The 17,110-nt window shown below is 43.6% G+C and overlaps 1 protein-coding gene across 4 annotated transcripts in view; it reads right to left on the minus strand.

Annotated features, from left to right (window-relative positions):
* Positions 1-17,110, minus strand: part of EIF2AK4 (eukaryotic translation initiation factor 2 alpha kinase 4) — a 102,838-nt gene that overhangs the window by 14,646 nt on the left and 71,082 nt on the right. For 3 of the 4 annotated variants that reach the window (XM_047766738.1, XM_047766741.1, XM_047766739.1), the window contains 11 exons: positions 16,754-16,990; positions 14,561-14,636; positions 14,034-14,155; positions 12,879-12,928; positions 11,569-11,737; positions 10,084-10,200; positions 8,235-8,300; positions 4,560-4,730; positions 4,018-4,152; positions 1,678-1,785; positions 727-855 (listed from right to left, as the gene is read on the minus strand). In XM_047766738.1, coding sequence (XP_047622694.1) covers positions 727-855; positions 1,678-1,785; positions 4,018-4,152; positions 4,560-4,730; positions 8,235-8,300; positions 10,084-10,200; positions 11,569-11,737; positions 12,879-12,928; positions 14,034-14,155; positions 14,561-14,636; positions 16,754-16,990 — 1,380 coding nt within the window. The remainder of the gene's footprint in view (positions 1-726; positions 856-1,677; positions 1,786-4,017; positions 4,153-4,559; positions 4,731-8,234; positions 8,301-10,083; positions 10,201-11,568; positions 11,738-12,878; positions 12,929-14,033; positions 14,156-14,560; positions 14,637-16,753; positions 16,991-17,110) is intronic. The other variant, XM_047766740.1, reaches the window with a different exon arrangement.

Raw genomic sequence — 17,110 nt, forward strand, 5'->3', positions numbered from 1 at the left:
GGGTGGGCAGGTGCTCAGTGGTGCCATTTTCCCACCTCACACCCAGAAAAGGCATCAGGCCTCCCGTAGGAGGGCTGAGGATATAAAGCTACAAACACTGAACACAGAAGGCCTTTGGGAAGTGTGCTTGGTTGGATCATGGTCCTGCAAAGATGTCCACATTCAGATCCCTGGAACCTGTGCTATCACTTGACTTGGTAAAAGGGACTTTGAAGACTGATTAAGTTAAGGGTCTGGAGATGGGGAGATTATCCTGGGTTATCTAGGTGGGCACAGTGTTTTGATCATAAGGGTCCGTGTATGAGGGCACCAGGAGGGTCAGTTAGAGATGGAAGGAAGGAAGCGTAGGGCAGAGTGGAAAGAGGAGGCCACACCGCAGAGGTAAGAGAGATGGAGGAGTGCAGAAGGCTCCCAGGAGCTGGAAAGGCAAGGAAGTGCATCCTCCTAAAGCATGCAGAAGGGACCAGGCTTATCGGACACCTTGATTGTAGCCCAGAGAAACTGATTGCAGACTTTGAATTCCAGACAGGTAAGATAATATACAAGTGTTGTTTTGAAGCACTAAGTTTATGGTAATTTGTTACTGACACAGTCAGAAACTTATTCAGGAAGCAACTGAAACTAGAGAGAGAAAGAATTTGGCAGCAACTAGGGCCGTAGAGGATGATTTGCTACGGAAGCCATGACTATTGGCACTCGGCTCTCATGCGCTTTTTGTCTCGTTACCTGTGACCAGTCATACATGATTTCTGCTGTGATTCCCGCTGACCAGAGTTTCTGGGTTAGGTTGATGGCCCTGGACATGGACATCTGGCCAACACTTACAACCAGGAGGTCACAAGAGCTTATTATAACCTGGATTGGAAACAGAGTGATTACATTGAGGGGGCATGTAGGTGAGACCAGCACTTATGTGAAAATAGGCACCTTCAATCTTATACAGCAACATAAATGCAGAAGTCTTTGATTGACAATAGTTTAAAAAAATGACATAATCAAAAAATTTTTATATTAGTCTTTTTTTTTTTTTTTTCCCCCACTTCTTGGGCTGCTCCTGTGGCATATGGAGGTTCCCAGGGTAGGGGTCCAATTGGAGCTGTAGCTGCCAGCCTACACCAGAGCCATAGCAACTCGGGATCCAAGCCGTGTCTGCAACCTATACCACAGCTCACGGCAACACCAGAATCTTAACCCACTGAGCAAGGCCAAGGATTGAACCCTGGTTCCTGGTTGGATTCGTTAACCACTGAACCACGACGGGAACTCCTATATTAATCTTCTAAGACAGAAATAATTTCAACTACCCTAAGTCATCAAGAAGATATTCTTTTCCTCGGGAAAACTAATCTTGCCTGAAACATAGGGGAAAAAGACATTTCTAGCTTCGTAGAATAGAGCAGTATTTATGAACAAAGAGCTTTGATGTGGGTCTGCTAACAAGTGTAATATCTCACATTTCCATAGCATCATACAGATGAGGAGAGTAAGGTTAGTGACTAAGATCCCCCAGCTAGAAAGCAGAGGCTAAGTACTGACACCAAGACTTAGGCTTATCTCTCATGGCAAAGGTAATCTCCCCAAACCTCAGTCTATAGCCACCACTGCTGGGGCTCTATATAAATGACTACAAAATGAAAGACATCTCAAAGAACACTGGAAAGCAAAGCCAGAACTTACGGGTTCTTCCATGTTGAGGACAGCAGCAGTTATCTTGTCTATAGCTATGCTGACCCCAATGGCAGTAGGAACTGGCCCCAGAGCCTGTGGTCCTCTAAACTGGGGAATCTGTGGAGAGAGACACACAGCTCTGGTTATGAAATGGAGAAGAAAGTGCAGTTATAGGAAAAGCAATGATTGGGGGCATGTACTCTAACAGCAACTTACCAAAAGGTTCAAAAAAAGTGTGTGCATATGCATGTGTAGCAAGAGCAGGAAGCAGATGTACTTACAAATTCAGGAAACGTTAATGAATGCTGCATCTAGCTCTGTGCTTTTCAACATGGTAGCCATTAGTCACTTGGGGCCTGAGCATTTGAAATGTCTCATCTGAACTGACTTGTGTTATGCATGCAAAACACACGGGATGCAAAGACTGAGACTGGAAAAGAATGTAAAATAGCTCCTTAATAATTTTTGATGTTTGGAGTTCCTGCTGTGGCTGGGCACAATAGCAAAGTGGAGATAAGAGTGGAAACAATCAGAGAAATGGAAGATAAACCAATCTAAACAGAGAAAATAGATTATAAAGCAATATGTTCTGGAACCACAGAAGTATAACAAAAGATGTAACATTTGTGTCATCAGAGTCCTAGAAGGAGAGGAAAAAGAGGGTAAAGCTGAAAAAATTGTAGAAGAAATCATGCCTGAAATATTCCTCCACTGACACTGTGTTGGATAGTGGTGAAAGTTCCAGTTTCTCATTCAGTGTCCTATGATACCACCCCAGTGGGGAGGGGGGGCCTTGTTACTGGTTGGGAGGGGATGGAAGTTGGGGATCCTGGTTCCACTTACTCTGCTAGAGGAGACACTACCCCCAAGCAGATATGAAAGTCCTGGCTCCCCATTTAGCCTTCTCTGATGCCTGCTGAGACTTGGTTGGGGACGTACATTGGCAAAAGACAAACTTAGAGATTCAAGAAGCTGAGACAATCCAAAACAAGACAAATCCAAAGAAAGTCACGCCAAGACAAATCATAATTAAACTTCAAACTAAAGACGAAGGAAAAAAAATCCTAGAAGCGTTGAGTGAGAATCTTCTTTCTTACAGGGAAAAAATAATTCAAATAACAGCAGATTTCTCATCAGAAACTGGAAATTTGTGTAAATTCAGTAGATGTTCTTTTTTTTTCCTTTTTTTTGATTTTCTCAGAGTTTTACAATGGAAACAAAAAGCACAACACTGTCTTAAGTGGATCTCAATGTACATTGAGGAAATATTTAGGACAATTATAAGTGAGGAATAGGTAAGGGACATAAAGGGAGGTAAGGTTCTTTATTCCATTTGTCTTGTATCTCAACTGTGGTGGTGGTTACAGGAATCTACACGTGATAAAAACAGCACAAAGTCACATTGCTGTGGCTGTGGCTGTGGCCAGCAGCTGTATCTCCGATTTGACCCCTAGGCCTGGGAACATCCATATGCCTCAGGTGTGGCCCTAAAAAGCAAACAACAACGATAACAACAACAAAACACAACACAGAATCAGACATATACAGCGTACTGATGTCCATTTCCTGGGTTTGTCATTTTATTATAGTTATGCCAGGTTTAACCATTAGAAGAAACTAGATAAAAGGAACACAACACCTCTCTGTATTATCTTTGCAAAATTCTGTCAATCTATATAGTTAGTGAGACAAAACATTAAAACATTGCAAATGTAGTTCATAAAACATTTCTATTCCTAGATAAAATATATAGAGGTGTCCACTTATGCTACTGGTTCAATTTCTCTGTAGGTTTGAAAAGTTTTTTTAATTTTTTCTTTTTTAAAAAATGATTTTCATTTTTTCCATTATAGTTGGTTTACAGTGTTCTATCAGTTTTCTACTGTACAGCAAAGTGAGCCTGTCACACATACATATATACATTCTTTTTCTCACATTATCCTCCATCATGCTCCATCATAAGTGACTAGATACAGTTTCCAGTGCTATACAGCAGTGAAAAATTTCTTTCTTTCTTTTTTTTTGGCTTTTTGCCTTTTCTAGGGCCACTCCCACAGCATATGGAGATTCCCAGGCTAGGGGGTCTAATCAGAGCTGTAGCCACTGGCCTACACCACAGCCACAGCAACAAGGGATCTGAGCCGTGTCTGCAACCTACACCACAGCTCAAGACAATGCCGGAATCTTAAGCCACTGAGCAAGGCCAGGGATTGAACCTGCAACCTCATGGTTCCCAGTCAGATTCGTTAACCACTGTGCCACAATGGGAACTCCAAATTTCAAAACCATAACTTGAGAAAGAATGAAATTAAGCCTCAACAAATCAACAAACGCAGGGCAGGCCCTCACCAGCAGGTCATATCTGCCACCAGCTGCAAGGATTTCAGATATAGCCCTTTGCCTCCGTCTGATGATCGCCACAAACTGGAAGATGATTCCATTGTGCTGCTGCACCTTGTAAACCAAGCCCAAATTGATCAGGACCTGAAAAGGAAATACCACATACACGTGTCAGGGGCTCAAGATTTAGAATGGGCAATGCTGAAAACACCGTCTCCTAGCAAGAGTATCAGAACAATCTGTTTAGCATAAACGAAATGTTCACTAAGATCTGGCACATTGTCTGTTTAACACAAGCCTGCCAAGAAAGAATAACCACTTCTCTGAGGCTGGACATGGGAAGAATTACTGCACAACAGGAATTTTGATGCTTGCAAAGATTCTGACTTAAGCCAAAAACATTACTAGCAATCAAATGTTCCAAAATGCAGAGAGAAGAGTTCTGGAAAAATAAAACACTTACTAGCATTAATAAAATAAAACCCATTTCCCCCTTGTGCTATTTATTAAGGCCACAAATCTGTGCTACCAGAATCAAATGGTGGCCAAACCTGTAACTTGATGCCAAGTTTCTTCAACAGTCCAACAACCTCCTCTAGATCTTTTAAGCCATACTTCACCAACTGGGCAACACCTGTTTTCTGTTTTATTAATGAATTGATTGTGGGTGTTAGATCTTGCAACTCTCCCTTCTGCTCAATAAATTTGTAGAGTCGACATAGCTGGAAAGCAAAGGAGGCACAGTTAGCTTCCAATCCCGGCAAGAACTCACTTTGCAGTGTGATTCCTTCATACAGGGGTGCTTGACAGAGCTTCCGCACCTCCCAAAGGGTAGAAAATTGGTCAAAGCCAATTTTAGTCTTTCCCACAATACTCTCTGTGGATTTCCCTTTTCCAGCAACTCGAAAGCAACTTGTAGAAGTGTCCTAGATACCCACTGACTACTCACAGTTAATTTTTTAACGGCCGCATCTGCGGCATATAGAAGTTCCCAAGTCAGGGACTGAATCTGAGCCATAGCTGTGAACTCCATCAAAGCTGTGCCAATGCCAGATCCTTTAAACAAACCCACTGCGCTGGACCGGGGATCGAACCAATGCCTCCACAGCAACCCAAGCTGCTGTAGTCAGATTCTTAACCTACTGTGCTCTCACTAATTTTTAGGTGCACACACTCACAGAGAATGCTGACTCCAGCAGAGCAGACCCTGGCACTAGCAGAGCCACCATTATATATTTCCATGCCAGTATTGTTCCTCTCTGCCTTCCTCATTCTCATGAATTCCCATTCCTACAGGCACATCAATGGACAGGAAGACAAAGTCTGACTTGTCCTAGTATTACACTGAGTTAGACAGGAAGTCCCTCCCTTCCTTTTGAATAATTCCTGTTTGTAGCCTTGAGGTGCAATTTGGATACCACCTCCTACAGGCAGGTACCCATTCTTCTCTCTAGCTCATACCTCCATTCCAGATCCCAACTCTTACCAACTGTACACATCGTCTTCCCCAGGAGGGGGCAGCAGCTACCTACTATCTATCTGTGGGCCAGGCACAGTCCCTGGCACATAGCAGGTAAGAGGAAATAACTATGATCATAAAACCAGAAAGATTCCCAGGAGCTAAAATGAAAACTAGGGAACAAAATTTTAGCTAGTCTGACTACAGGCTAAGAGCTGAATGAAGACTTAGCTTAATGTAGCTTAATGATAATAAACTACTTGTATTTTTTAAAACCTTAAAGTGTTAAAATCTAATTTCTTTATTAAAGACAAGAATTTTTAATTTTAAAATTGTCTAATTTTAATTTTTTTTCTTAATAATTTTTTTCCTCTCAACACATTTTAACATTAAATTACCCCATTAATAAACTCCCAAAAGCACTAGAGTTAACACCTCAGATTCTGGTCCTCAGCCTATTGTCAACTGACTCCGTATGACTTGGGATAAGCCACAGAGCTCTTTGGACCTTAGGTCCCTCATCTGTAAAATATGAAAGCTGGGCCAGATATCTGAAACTCTTCTGCAATATTTCTACTCCTTTTCTTTTTCTTTTGTTTTTTTTTTTAGGGCCACACCCATGGCATATGGAGGTTCCCAGGCTAGGGGTCCAGTCGAAGCTGTAGCTGCCAGACTACGCCACAGCCACAGCAACACCAGATCCTTAACCCATTGAGCGAGGTCAGGGATCCAACCTGAGTCCTCATGGATACTAGTTAGATTCGTTAACCACTGAGCCACAACGGGAACTCCTCTACTCCTTTTTCTAATATCCTTAGAGTTCCCTTTTAAAATAATGAGAGTACCAAATGCCTTTATGAGACACTAGCTTTTCATTTCAAACTAATCAAACACACAACTTTGAATTAATGCTTAATATCAAATGACTGGCAAGTAGAGATTTAGCAAAAAGAGAAGCTGGAGCTCCCATCGTGGTTCAGTGGTTATCAAACTCAACTAGTACCCATGAGGACGTAGGTATGGTCCCTGGCCTCACTCAGTGGGTTAAGGATCTGGTGTTGCTGTGAGCTGAGATGTAGGTTCGGATCCTATGTTGCTGTGGCTGCAGTGTAGGCTGGCGACTGCAGCTCTGATTAGGCCCGTAGTCTGGGAACCTCCAATGCTGCAGGTGCAGCCCTAAAAAGACAAGAAAAAAAAGATCTGACATTTTATTTATTTATTTATTTGGCTGCACCTGTGACATGCTGAAGTTCCCAGGGCAGGGATCAAACAGGCGCCACAGCAGTGACAATGCTGGATCCTTAACTGTTAGGCTACCAGGGAACTCTGAAGCTGACATTTTAGCAACCAACGCAGCTCTCCTGCGCAAGTGTGAAATATTTTGAAATGTGACATTAGCTCAAAGAACGTTTTGGGCTTTTTTTTGCATCATTTATACACAGAACTATTTCTGCAGATGGGCATGCAGTGGGTATTATGCATCTAAGGTATTAGGGACATGCTGTCCTTCATATTAGCATATTATGCCCTTGGGTCACTTTGCAATTATTAATATCTCTTCCAGTACTTACATTTACACTTTAACCTGGTTTAACTTCTAGAGCCCCAGTGCTATGTACCTGGGTTATTCTCCCTACCTGCAAATTGTATGGGTGGTTTCTTCAAGCCCTGGTCTATGTGCACCCTTGAAAACTGTCTAAAGGGCTGAGGCTGGCTATGTGCTGTCCACCTCCTCATGCTTTTTCTTTTAAAGTTTCTAATGGCTCCATTATTGACATGTATGGTTTTCACAAAGTTTTCTTTAGTTTTTTTTTTTTTAATTAAAAAAAAAATTGAAGTATAGCTGTTTTCCTCATGACTTTTAAAGGCCAATAAGAATGAAGATGTTGAAAGCGGTCTGTGGACTCTTCAAATGACTCGTCTTTAATCCCTAGCACTGTGCCTGATACACTGTAAATGTCCAAAAGTGACTCTGCCTGGCCTGTGTACAATCATATTTTAATCTATGCCACATGTGAATTTTGCTCGTTACCACAGGATTATATAACTGAGTATCAGACCAAGGTCTACAAGGGTTCTGGTTAAAAAAAGAAAAATATCCTTGTATATAAATATTTAGGAAAATGTAAGAAATCCCACTGTCTTCTCCTTTTCAGGGACTTAATTGTGTGAGCTAAAGATCCAGGTCCAACCTGATGGTTAGAGAGAGAATACAGCAAACCTGTTTATTACCCTGTGAAATTTTCCTCATTGCCAATTCGATCAAAGGTAAGATTTTAGGATTAGGAAATGGACTGGAGGAGCAAAACCCTTAATTCAACTCTGAGCTGTTAGAAGACTGGGGGTGGGGTGGGGTGGGCTGTCCCTTGTGGAGGGGGGAGGTGGACACCCACATGAATTTGCAGAGCTCCGAGCCTCAATCTAGTCCCTAAGAATTGATTTCAGAAGAGGGCCAGCAGTATAAGGTCTGCTCACAGGAGGCTCCACCAGGCACAGCCTTTACAAGGGAAGTGAAAGAAAAGTGTCAGGAAGGAACAGGTTGATTACAGCACATTCAGAAGTGGCGTGGAGAGACATTCTTTGATCATGGCACGGTTTCTCTTTCCCTAATCCTAGAGGTTGCCATGGTACCTATTAATGCTCAAGGGGAAGTCGGTCTGAGGTGGCAGGAAGTGTGGCTTCCTTACTATGTCGAGGCCTGGGTGACATTTTCTGGAACCACAAAATGACAGAGAGAGCTGTAATCACACCGTTAGAGGGTACTTACACTATTCGACGACAAAGACAGATTACAAAATTTAGCTTCCACTTCTCTCCTTGTCAGCTTTTCCGTCTAATGGAGAATAAAAAGGTAATAATGAGTCAAAAAATGTGGCCCTGAACAAGATCCAGGCTAATTCTGACAGGTATCGCCTTCATTTTGGATAAACTGCTCCTAACCATGAAGAGTAGATTAACTCTGATGAAAAAACTACCCCAATTCACATAAAACTATAACTAACATTGTTTGAAAATGTGAATATCTCTGACATAAAAGAATAAGGGGAGAGTTGCACTTGCTGAATGATGAGGTGACCCAGAGTTAAGGCCAGAGGTAGACAGGCTTAACTAGGGTGCTTATCTTGGGGTAGAGGGAGTCACATCTCCCTCATGCAAGCCACGGACAGATGGGCTCTGAGCGTGATATCCCACGCTGGCAGGCAGGCTGCAGGACTGGCCAAGAGTGACCGGAAGCCCCCCGCACCCTCCCCGGGGTTTATGCCAGAGTCTCACTGACACTATGCTGTTTCTGTCCCTGCCAAACAGCAGCAGCACTTTGGGAGGAAAAAAGAACCACTGAGAAGCAAACTTTAAAGGTAGGGCCCTTGATGTGTACCAGGCAGACGAAGGAAAAGTTAGTTAAGCCTTTTAGTGTATAAAAAACAGCAAGCCACCATGGACTTCCATGCTCATCCTGCCTTAAGCTTAGGCTGTCTGGCACTGTTAGCTACTGAATCTCTTGGATGCTCTTATTTATTATGAAAATAATCCCTAACATAAAGAAATTAGAAAAGATAAGGATTCACTTCCATCCCAGCACTGTAAATATATGCTCTTAAGGATTTTCAGTGTCTCCCCTCCAGGCTCTGCACTCATACTATTTTATCTGCACACGTACTAGAGAGTAAGAATACCAGGATGTGACTAAACTAGAAAGAGTGCCTGAAGGTGCTGCTGCCCCAGTTCCACATACGGGAAGCAATAAATGAGGTCCCAAGGGAGTTCTAAACCAGTCTCCCCCAGTTCAACCAATCCAAGTCTATAAGTGACTTTCCTGATTAGCTCGGGCAGATTGGAAGAATTAAGGGCAGGGCATAAGTCTTTTCTTCTCAAAACTAACACTCCCTTTCTTGGCCTCTCTAAAGGATAAAAAGAGCACTTGTGAGGTTACAGCCAGTTAATCCATGTAAATAAAGGGTTTAGAACAATGCTTGGCACATACACATTGAGCATGGTACATGCTCAATAAAGGTTAACTATTTTTAAACCTATTATTGGTAAGTACCAGGACCAATTACTCAGTGGTTTTTTTCCCTCAAGAAGTAGGTTAGTGAAGAACTTAACTATATTACAAATTAAATAAGAAAATTCAAACTTCAGAAGTTAGCCTTAAAAAAAATACCTGGGATGGAGTTACCATTGTGGCTCAGTAATGAACCCGACTAGTATCCATGAGGACGCAGGTTCAATTGCTGGCCCCACTCAGAAGGTTAAAGGATCTGAGCTGTGGTGTAGGTAGCAGATGCGACTCAGATTTAGTGTTGCTGTGGCATAGGCTGGCAACTGCAGCTCCAAATAGACCCCTGAACTGGGAACTTCCATATGCTGCAGATGCAGCCCTAAAAAGAAAAAAAGAAACCTGAAGGTCACTGTAATACAAGGTTAGTACAGAATAAAAGCTCAACCAACACTTATTAACTGTTGATAGAATCAAAGCCAATTGCTTCCTTTACCTGAGAGGAATGAGGGAAGGAGAGACAATTCCCAATTCGGTTTTATGGTTACATCCCTAAGAAACCAGTCATGAACTATTATTATTATCCTTCAATATCAATTTGAAGTAATTAAATACTTACCACGGCATCATATAGAATAACATAGACTTGGTTGAGTTTATCTTCTGGGATCCCACAGTGTAAGAGTATTGCTTTCAGTAGCATGGTATGATTCAAGTAAATACTGTAATTTCTTTCCTAGGATGGAGAAATTATTGTTTTCATTATAAAAGCAATATAGGCATATGATCAAATCTAGAAGCTTATCACCAATTTACCAACCTGATGCAATGGAAGGATTTAATTATAGCATATAGCCTCCTAGTTTACTTTTTTTTGGTCTTTTGTCCTTTTAGGGCCACACCCACAGCATATGGAGGTTCCCAGGCTAGAGGTCTAATCGGAGCTGTAGCCGCCAGCCTACACCACAGCCACAGCAACACCAGATCCAAGCCGCGTCTGCGACCTACACCACAGCTCACGGCAACACTGGATCCTTAACCCGCTGAGTGAGGCCAGGATTCGAACCTGCAACCTCATAGTTCCTAGTCAGATTCGTTTCTGCTGCGCCATGATGGGAACTCCTAGTTTACTTTTTTATGTACCTTCTTCTTACACTGTTGTAGTCAAAGAATATAATATAATTTCACACTTCATTATATGCATCAGAAATACTTTGGTCTCCAGCCGTCTTAAAAAGTCTGGATGCGCTCACAGAGATTTCAAAGCAGGAGCAGGCCTGGTTTAATAGTAACTGACCTATAATCACAGCTGGTGGAATAGGCATTGTTACTTTTGTCCACACCAGTCAATCAATAAATAAGCATTTGCAGGGGGGTGGGCTGTGTGCTGTGCCAGGTGCACCAGGGTGTACGGAAATGGGGGGGCACACAGACCCTGCCCTGGAAGCCCTTGGAGGAAACAACTAATAACTCCAGAAAGTACTAGATGTCTCATCTCAGAAGACATCTCAGTGCCATGAGGGCTGAGAAGAAAAGGTGGCTGGCCAATGAGTGAGGGGGCAGACAGGCTCCCTAGAAGAAAGGGCTAGCCCACGGCTGGGTGGAGAAGGCTTTCTGGACAGGAGCACACAGTGACTGCCTGGTGTTCACGGTAGTGGGGGTGAACTGGGTGTGTGTGTGGGAGCTGGGGAGGGAAGGCCGAGGAGAGCAACCACTCTGCTTGCAGCAGCCTCCCACAGCAGGGAAGTCCACAGAGACAATGCAAAGTGAAGAAGCCAGGGGTTAAAAGACTGGGTGCAGGAGGGAGCCTCCGAGGCTTCTCAACAGGGTATGAAAGTGCTCCAGGCTTGCAAGGGGTCTTAGCCTCTTTCCTCAATTTTTGGAAGAATGGATGGAGAAAGAACTCCCTCCCCTTAAAAAAAAAAAGACAAAGATAAAGCCTGGGACCACTCTCAAAAGCCACATTAACATCCCCAGGGACTTTAGCGACAATGTGATTCCCTGCCAATGCCATCTGAAGAGTGGTGCTGTGGGCATGGGCCCATCGGTTCTCAAAGGACTACCTATTGGGCTAGTCCTGGGATGTTAGAACATGGGAGGGAACCTGAAGTGCTGGGAAGTCCTGGATGATTTCATAGATCGTATAGATGATTTCAGCAGTGGGAAGAGAGCTGTTGGTGGTAGAGGTGACAATATCAAATGCACATTCCAGAAGTTCTTTGGGATGAAATCGATCCAATTTGCGAGGTCTGAACACACGTTCTATGCAGTATCTGGGGAGAGAAACTCACATTTTTAAGGTCATTGCCTACTGGAATTAAATAAGTAGAAGAGATTGTTGAATAAAATAAAAAGAAAAATGAAAAAATTAATTAGAGGTATTTTATTTTTTATTTTATTTTTTTTTCTTTTGTCTTTTTTGTTGTTGTTGCTATTTCTTGGGCCGCTCCCACGGCATATGGAGGTTCCCAGGCTAGGGGTTGAATCGGAGCTGTAGCCACCGGCCTACGCCAGAGCCACAGCAACGCAGGATCCGAGCCGCGTCTGCAACCTACACCACAGCTCACGGCAACACCGGATCGTTAACCCACTGAGCAAGGGCAGGGACCGAACCGCAACCTCATGGTTCCTAGTCGGATTCGTTAACCACTGCGCCACGACGGGAACTCCAAATAGAGGTATTTTAAAAGAATGTAAAGATATATTTGCAGAGTTCCCATCATGGCGCAGTGGAAACGAATCCAACTAGTAGCCATGAGGTTGCGGGTTCGATCCCTGGCCTCGTTCATTGGGCGGATCCAGTGCTGCCATGAGCTGTGTGCAGGTTGCAGACTCGGCTTGGATCCTGTGCTGCTCTGGCTGTGGCGTAGGCTGGCAGCTTTAGCTCCAATTAGACCCCTAGCCTGGGAACCTCCATATGCTGGGTTGCGGCTCTGAAAAGAAAAAAAAAAGAAAAAGAAAATCTCTCCTCAACAGTAAGTGCCTGGAGGTCCTTAGAGCTCAGTATTCCCACTGGATTCACTCCACTTCTCTACAGGCAGTTTTTATTCAGTTTGTTTAGGTAGTTTTCACACAGAGTCCATTGGCCACTTGTCCCTTCAATTAAATTGTTAAAGAGGCCATCTGTGACCAGGAACATCCAGATGTTTTTCCAAGCAACCATTTGTGAAAATAATTAGTTAATGTGGCCTGGGGACATGTACAAGGTACCTACCCAACTGCTTCATTCCTTCAAAGGGGAGGCTGCTAGTTCTGATCATAGAAAGGGGTACCTTGGCTGGGCTTTTTGACCATTTTCCAAGCTCAACACTTTAAACCCCCAAGTCTTTACTGTGTAAAGATCATAGGAAATGAAACATTATTCTCCAGTTTCTTTCCTACACCCACCAAATGAAACCCCTAATTGTTTCTTACCGTTTTAAATTCAATATATTATTTCTTGCCACATATCTTGCAAAAGGAACCTGGAACATAGTTTCAAAGGTCAGTGTCAGAATGGGCCAACCACACTTCTTCTTTTTTTTTTTTAAAACAGCTTTGCTTTGTAACTCTCATACCCTTTCAAAGTTTACAATTCAGTGTTTTTTTTTTTTTTAAACAAAGTTGTGCACTGGTCTCCATGAGGCTGAATATCTTTCAGAAGTTCATTAGCCCTGTGCATTTCCTCTTTGCTCATCTGAGAACTGCCTGGTTATAGCCTTTGCTCATCTCCTTGCAGTGCTTTCTGTACGTCAGGGATCTTAAACTCTTGTCTGTGAAGTGCATGCACAATACAAATGAGCTTGTTAGCAGCCAATACCAACTGGTCAGAGTGTGGCTGTCAAAGGGAGCCCCGGGGATACAAAAACAAGCAGGAGTGAAGTTTGGCACACAATTAGCAGACACACTTGCTGCTACAAGAATTTAATTGTTCTAGATACTAACACATTTGAAGGTTACTGAAGACCTAGCCAGGAAATAAAGGGAAAAACTCTATTTATATGTCTGAGTGGCCCTGTTAGCTGGCTATGGCCACCTGGTGGAGCTCAACACTGACGTGCAGATGTGGCACCTGCAGTGCAGGGTTCTGGGGTCCAGGGCCATAAGTACTCTCGCTCTTGGCAGGGTGGCTGTGCACAGGGTCAAATGGTTATCAAATCTCCATAATGCTCTCACCCTGATAACTCCCTTAAGATTATATTTCTTAAAAGTGACACTGGAGTTCCCCTTGTGGCTTAGTGGGTTAAGTACCTGACTAGTATCCATGAGGATTTGGGTTTGATCCCTGGCCTTGTTCAATGGGTTAAGGATCCTGGCTTTGCTGCAAGCTGTGGTGTAGGTCACAAATGTGGCTTGGACCCAGTGTTGCTGTGGCTGTGGTATAAGCTGGCAGCTGCAGCTCTGATTTGACCCCTAGCCTGGGAAATTCTATATGCCACAGATGTGGACCTAAAAAAACAAATAAAGGTGACATTAAGAATATAAGCCTGGGGGGAATAAAGGATTGGTGGGGCTAATCCTTTAAGGCAGGTGGCACCCCTGGGACCAGGCATGGCACCTGCGCTGTCAGCAGAGTGTTCCCAGCCTCACCCGCAGGTCGAAAGGAAGCATCACCAGCATCCCGCTGTGGTCCATGAACAAGGCAGCTTCGTTGTGCTCGTATATTTTTCTATTTCGGGGAAGCAGTAGTGGGGTACACAACTGGACAGCGCCTACACCAAGTGAGATAAAATAATTAATCATCAGGTTCTTGTTCTTTCCAGATACAAATGAAAATGAACAGAAACCTGACAGATTACTGGGACTGTTGAAATCAGTTCATCTTTGTCTCTCTAAATTTAGTAATGGAAAGCTCACCTAAGGTTAAGTTTCTTAATTTAGTCATATTTCTGACTCCTCCAGCTGACTATATTTTAGCAGCAAGGTTGTAATATTCAAATCTGTTTTTCCTCAACAAGCTGAATTATACAAATAAGCTTAAATTTCACAGGTGTCAACGGCTTGTAACTGAATTAAAAAAAAAAATGGTTGCGCCAAATCCACAAATCCAAGGTGCTTTCTAATGAGGGAAGGACACATCTTTTGAGAAGGCATATATTTTTTCAGGAAGGACATACCATGTCTTTTGAAGATGCGGATGATGGTTTCACACACGTGTTGCTGTATCTTGGCTGTACGGATGGAGAAACTGCCCTAAAATATGACCAATTAAAATGTCATCAAAGCCTAATCAAAGGGCTCCACTAAAAATATTTTTCTGGAGTTCCCGTCGTGGCACAGTGGTTAATGAATCCGATTAGGAACCATGAGGTTGCAGGTTCGGTCCCTGCCCTTGCTCAGCATGTTAAGGATCTGGCGTTGCAGTGAGCTGTGGTGTAGGTTGCAGACGTGGCTCGGATCCCATGTTGCTGTGGCTCTGGCGTAGGCTGGTGGCTGCAGCTCCAATTCAACCCCTAGCCTGGGAACCTCCATATACCATGGGAGCGGCCCAAGAAATAGCAAAAAAAGACCAAAAAAAAATTTTTTTTTCTGGGACTAGCAGTAGGCGTTACATTGCTTATTCCCAAGATCATAAAAGAGATCTCAACAAGTCGTTCTGCTGATGAGGATATTCAGAAGAGGAGAAACCATACATCTTGCAGTACATCCTACTTTAGGAAGGCCGCCTGGGTCCAAAGTCCAAGCTCTTAGCCATGGTGATGCATGCCTTTTCAGAGAAAGCCAGTACACCCATCCTTCCTGAGCATTTTCAGGAATCCTGTGGCCCAGTCCAACACCTAATAGCATCAAATCTCCTCCCACATATTCAGGTAATTCATAGGTGGGCCTCCTGAAAGCTACATGGCATTCATTTGTGTTTATTTACTTATTTACTTTGTCTTTTTAGGGCCACACCAGTGGCATTCGGAAGTTCCCAGGCTAGGGATCCAATCGGAGCCATAGCCTCCGGCCTATGCCACAGCAACACAAGATCTGAGCCTCATCTTCGACCTACACCACAGCTCATGGCAACGCTGGATCCTTAACCCACTGAGTAAGGCCAGGGATCGAACCTGAGTCCTCATGGATACTTGTCGGGTTCGTTAACACTGAGCCATGATGGGAACTCCACTACATGGCATTTATATATTTTGCAAATTTATTATTATAAAAGTAGTACCATTTTGGAGTTCCATTGTGGCTTAGGTCACTGCTGAGGCATGGGTTCAACCCTGGCCTGGGAACTTCCGCATGCCAAGAGCGTGGCCAAAAAAACCCTCCAAAACCAATCCCCGTCCTTCAACAAACAAACAAAGAGTAGTACTATTTCACTATAGAAAGTTTAGAAACAGCAGAATAGCAAACAACCAAAACTTAAAAAATCAGCCATAATCCTGCAACTGACATTGCCAGCCAACAAAAACTGTTTGGCTCCTGAAATCTAAATTGATCTTCCACGAACCTTACCATGATTTTCTCTACTATTATTATTATTATTATTTTTTGTTGCACCCACAGCATGTGGAAGTTCTCCAGGGCCAGGAACCTGCACCACAGCTGCAACCTGATTCACTGCAGTGATAACACTAGATTCTTAACTGATGTGCTGGAAGGAACTCCTCTCTACTACTCTTTTAAGGTTCCATTTTAAGCATACAGAAACATATAGAGAATACAACAAATATGTTATTAACTAACTCAACTTTATAAAATTTTAACATTTTGCTATACTGTTTCAGACCATTTTTGTTTTTAGGAAAGAAAATGTTGAAGGCTTCCAAACCTGACTATACTTGAGGAACCAGCTGGATGCTTTTCAACTGAGATTCTCGAAGTGCCTCACACTTAGATTCCAAGTCACTAGATCAGATGTAGGGCCCGAGGCTCTGTGTTGTCAAGGGCCTCACAGGTGACTTTGATGTGCAGCCAGCATTGGGAGCTACTGGCTAACTTGATCTGGCTCTGAGCTGGTTGGGAATCTGGCACTGGGCAGCTGGGTGATTGAAACTGTGGCTCTTCCTGGACTAATGTGTATGCACACCTTCCTTATATACAAACCTCAGATTAAGAACTTAAGTTGGCTGCACGGCATAGGGAACAGTACTCAATATATGGAATAACCTATCATGGAGAAGAATTGGAAAAAGCATACTGGGTCACAGTGCTGTACACCAGGAACTAGTATGACACTGTAAATCAACTATACCTCAATTAAAAAAAAAAACAAACACGTATCTGGGAGGCATTGAAGGAACCCATGAAAATTAAGGAACTGCCTCAATCCCGCTGTAGACCAGGGGAAGCTCCTGCAAGGCATGGCTGCTGCCCACCTTGAGTATGTCACTGTCGTAGGTATAATCGATGGCAGGCGGGACACGCTGGGAGAAGATCTGGGCCATCATGGTGCGGTAGGCCTTGCCATCCACGTTGGCCAGGGTGTGGTGCAGCACCTCATGCAGCTCCGACTCCTCCATCTGAGGCGGGGGCAGCAGCTCGCTCTTGAGCAGTTCCGTGGCTGTGGGCCGCTTGGCTGGGTCGTGGTTCAACAGCCAGGAGATGACGGATTTCTAGAACGACACCCAGCCACACCAAGGTGATGGGATGCCTTGGTGCTGCTTGGGAAATCTCCCAACAAGGTGATGGTTGGTTCCGGCCCACCCTCAAAAATACACTTCTTCCACTTGGTG

The sequence above is a fragment of the Phacochoerus africanus genome, chromosome 2 (assembly GCF_016906955.1).
Source record: "Phacochoerus africanus isolate WHEZ1 chromosome 2, ROS_Pafr_v1, whole genome shotgun sequence".
Lineage (NCBI taxonomy): Eukaryota > Metazoa > Chordata > Mammalia > Artiodactyla > Suidae > Phacochoerus > Phacochoerus africanus.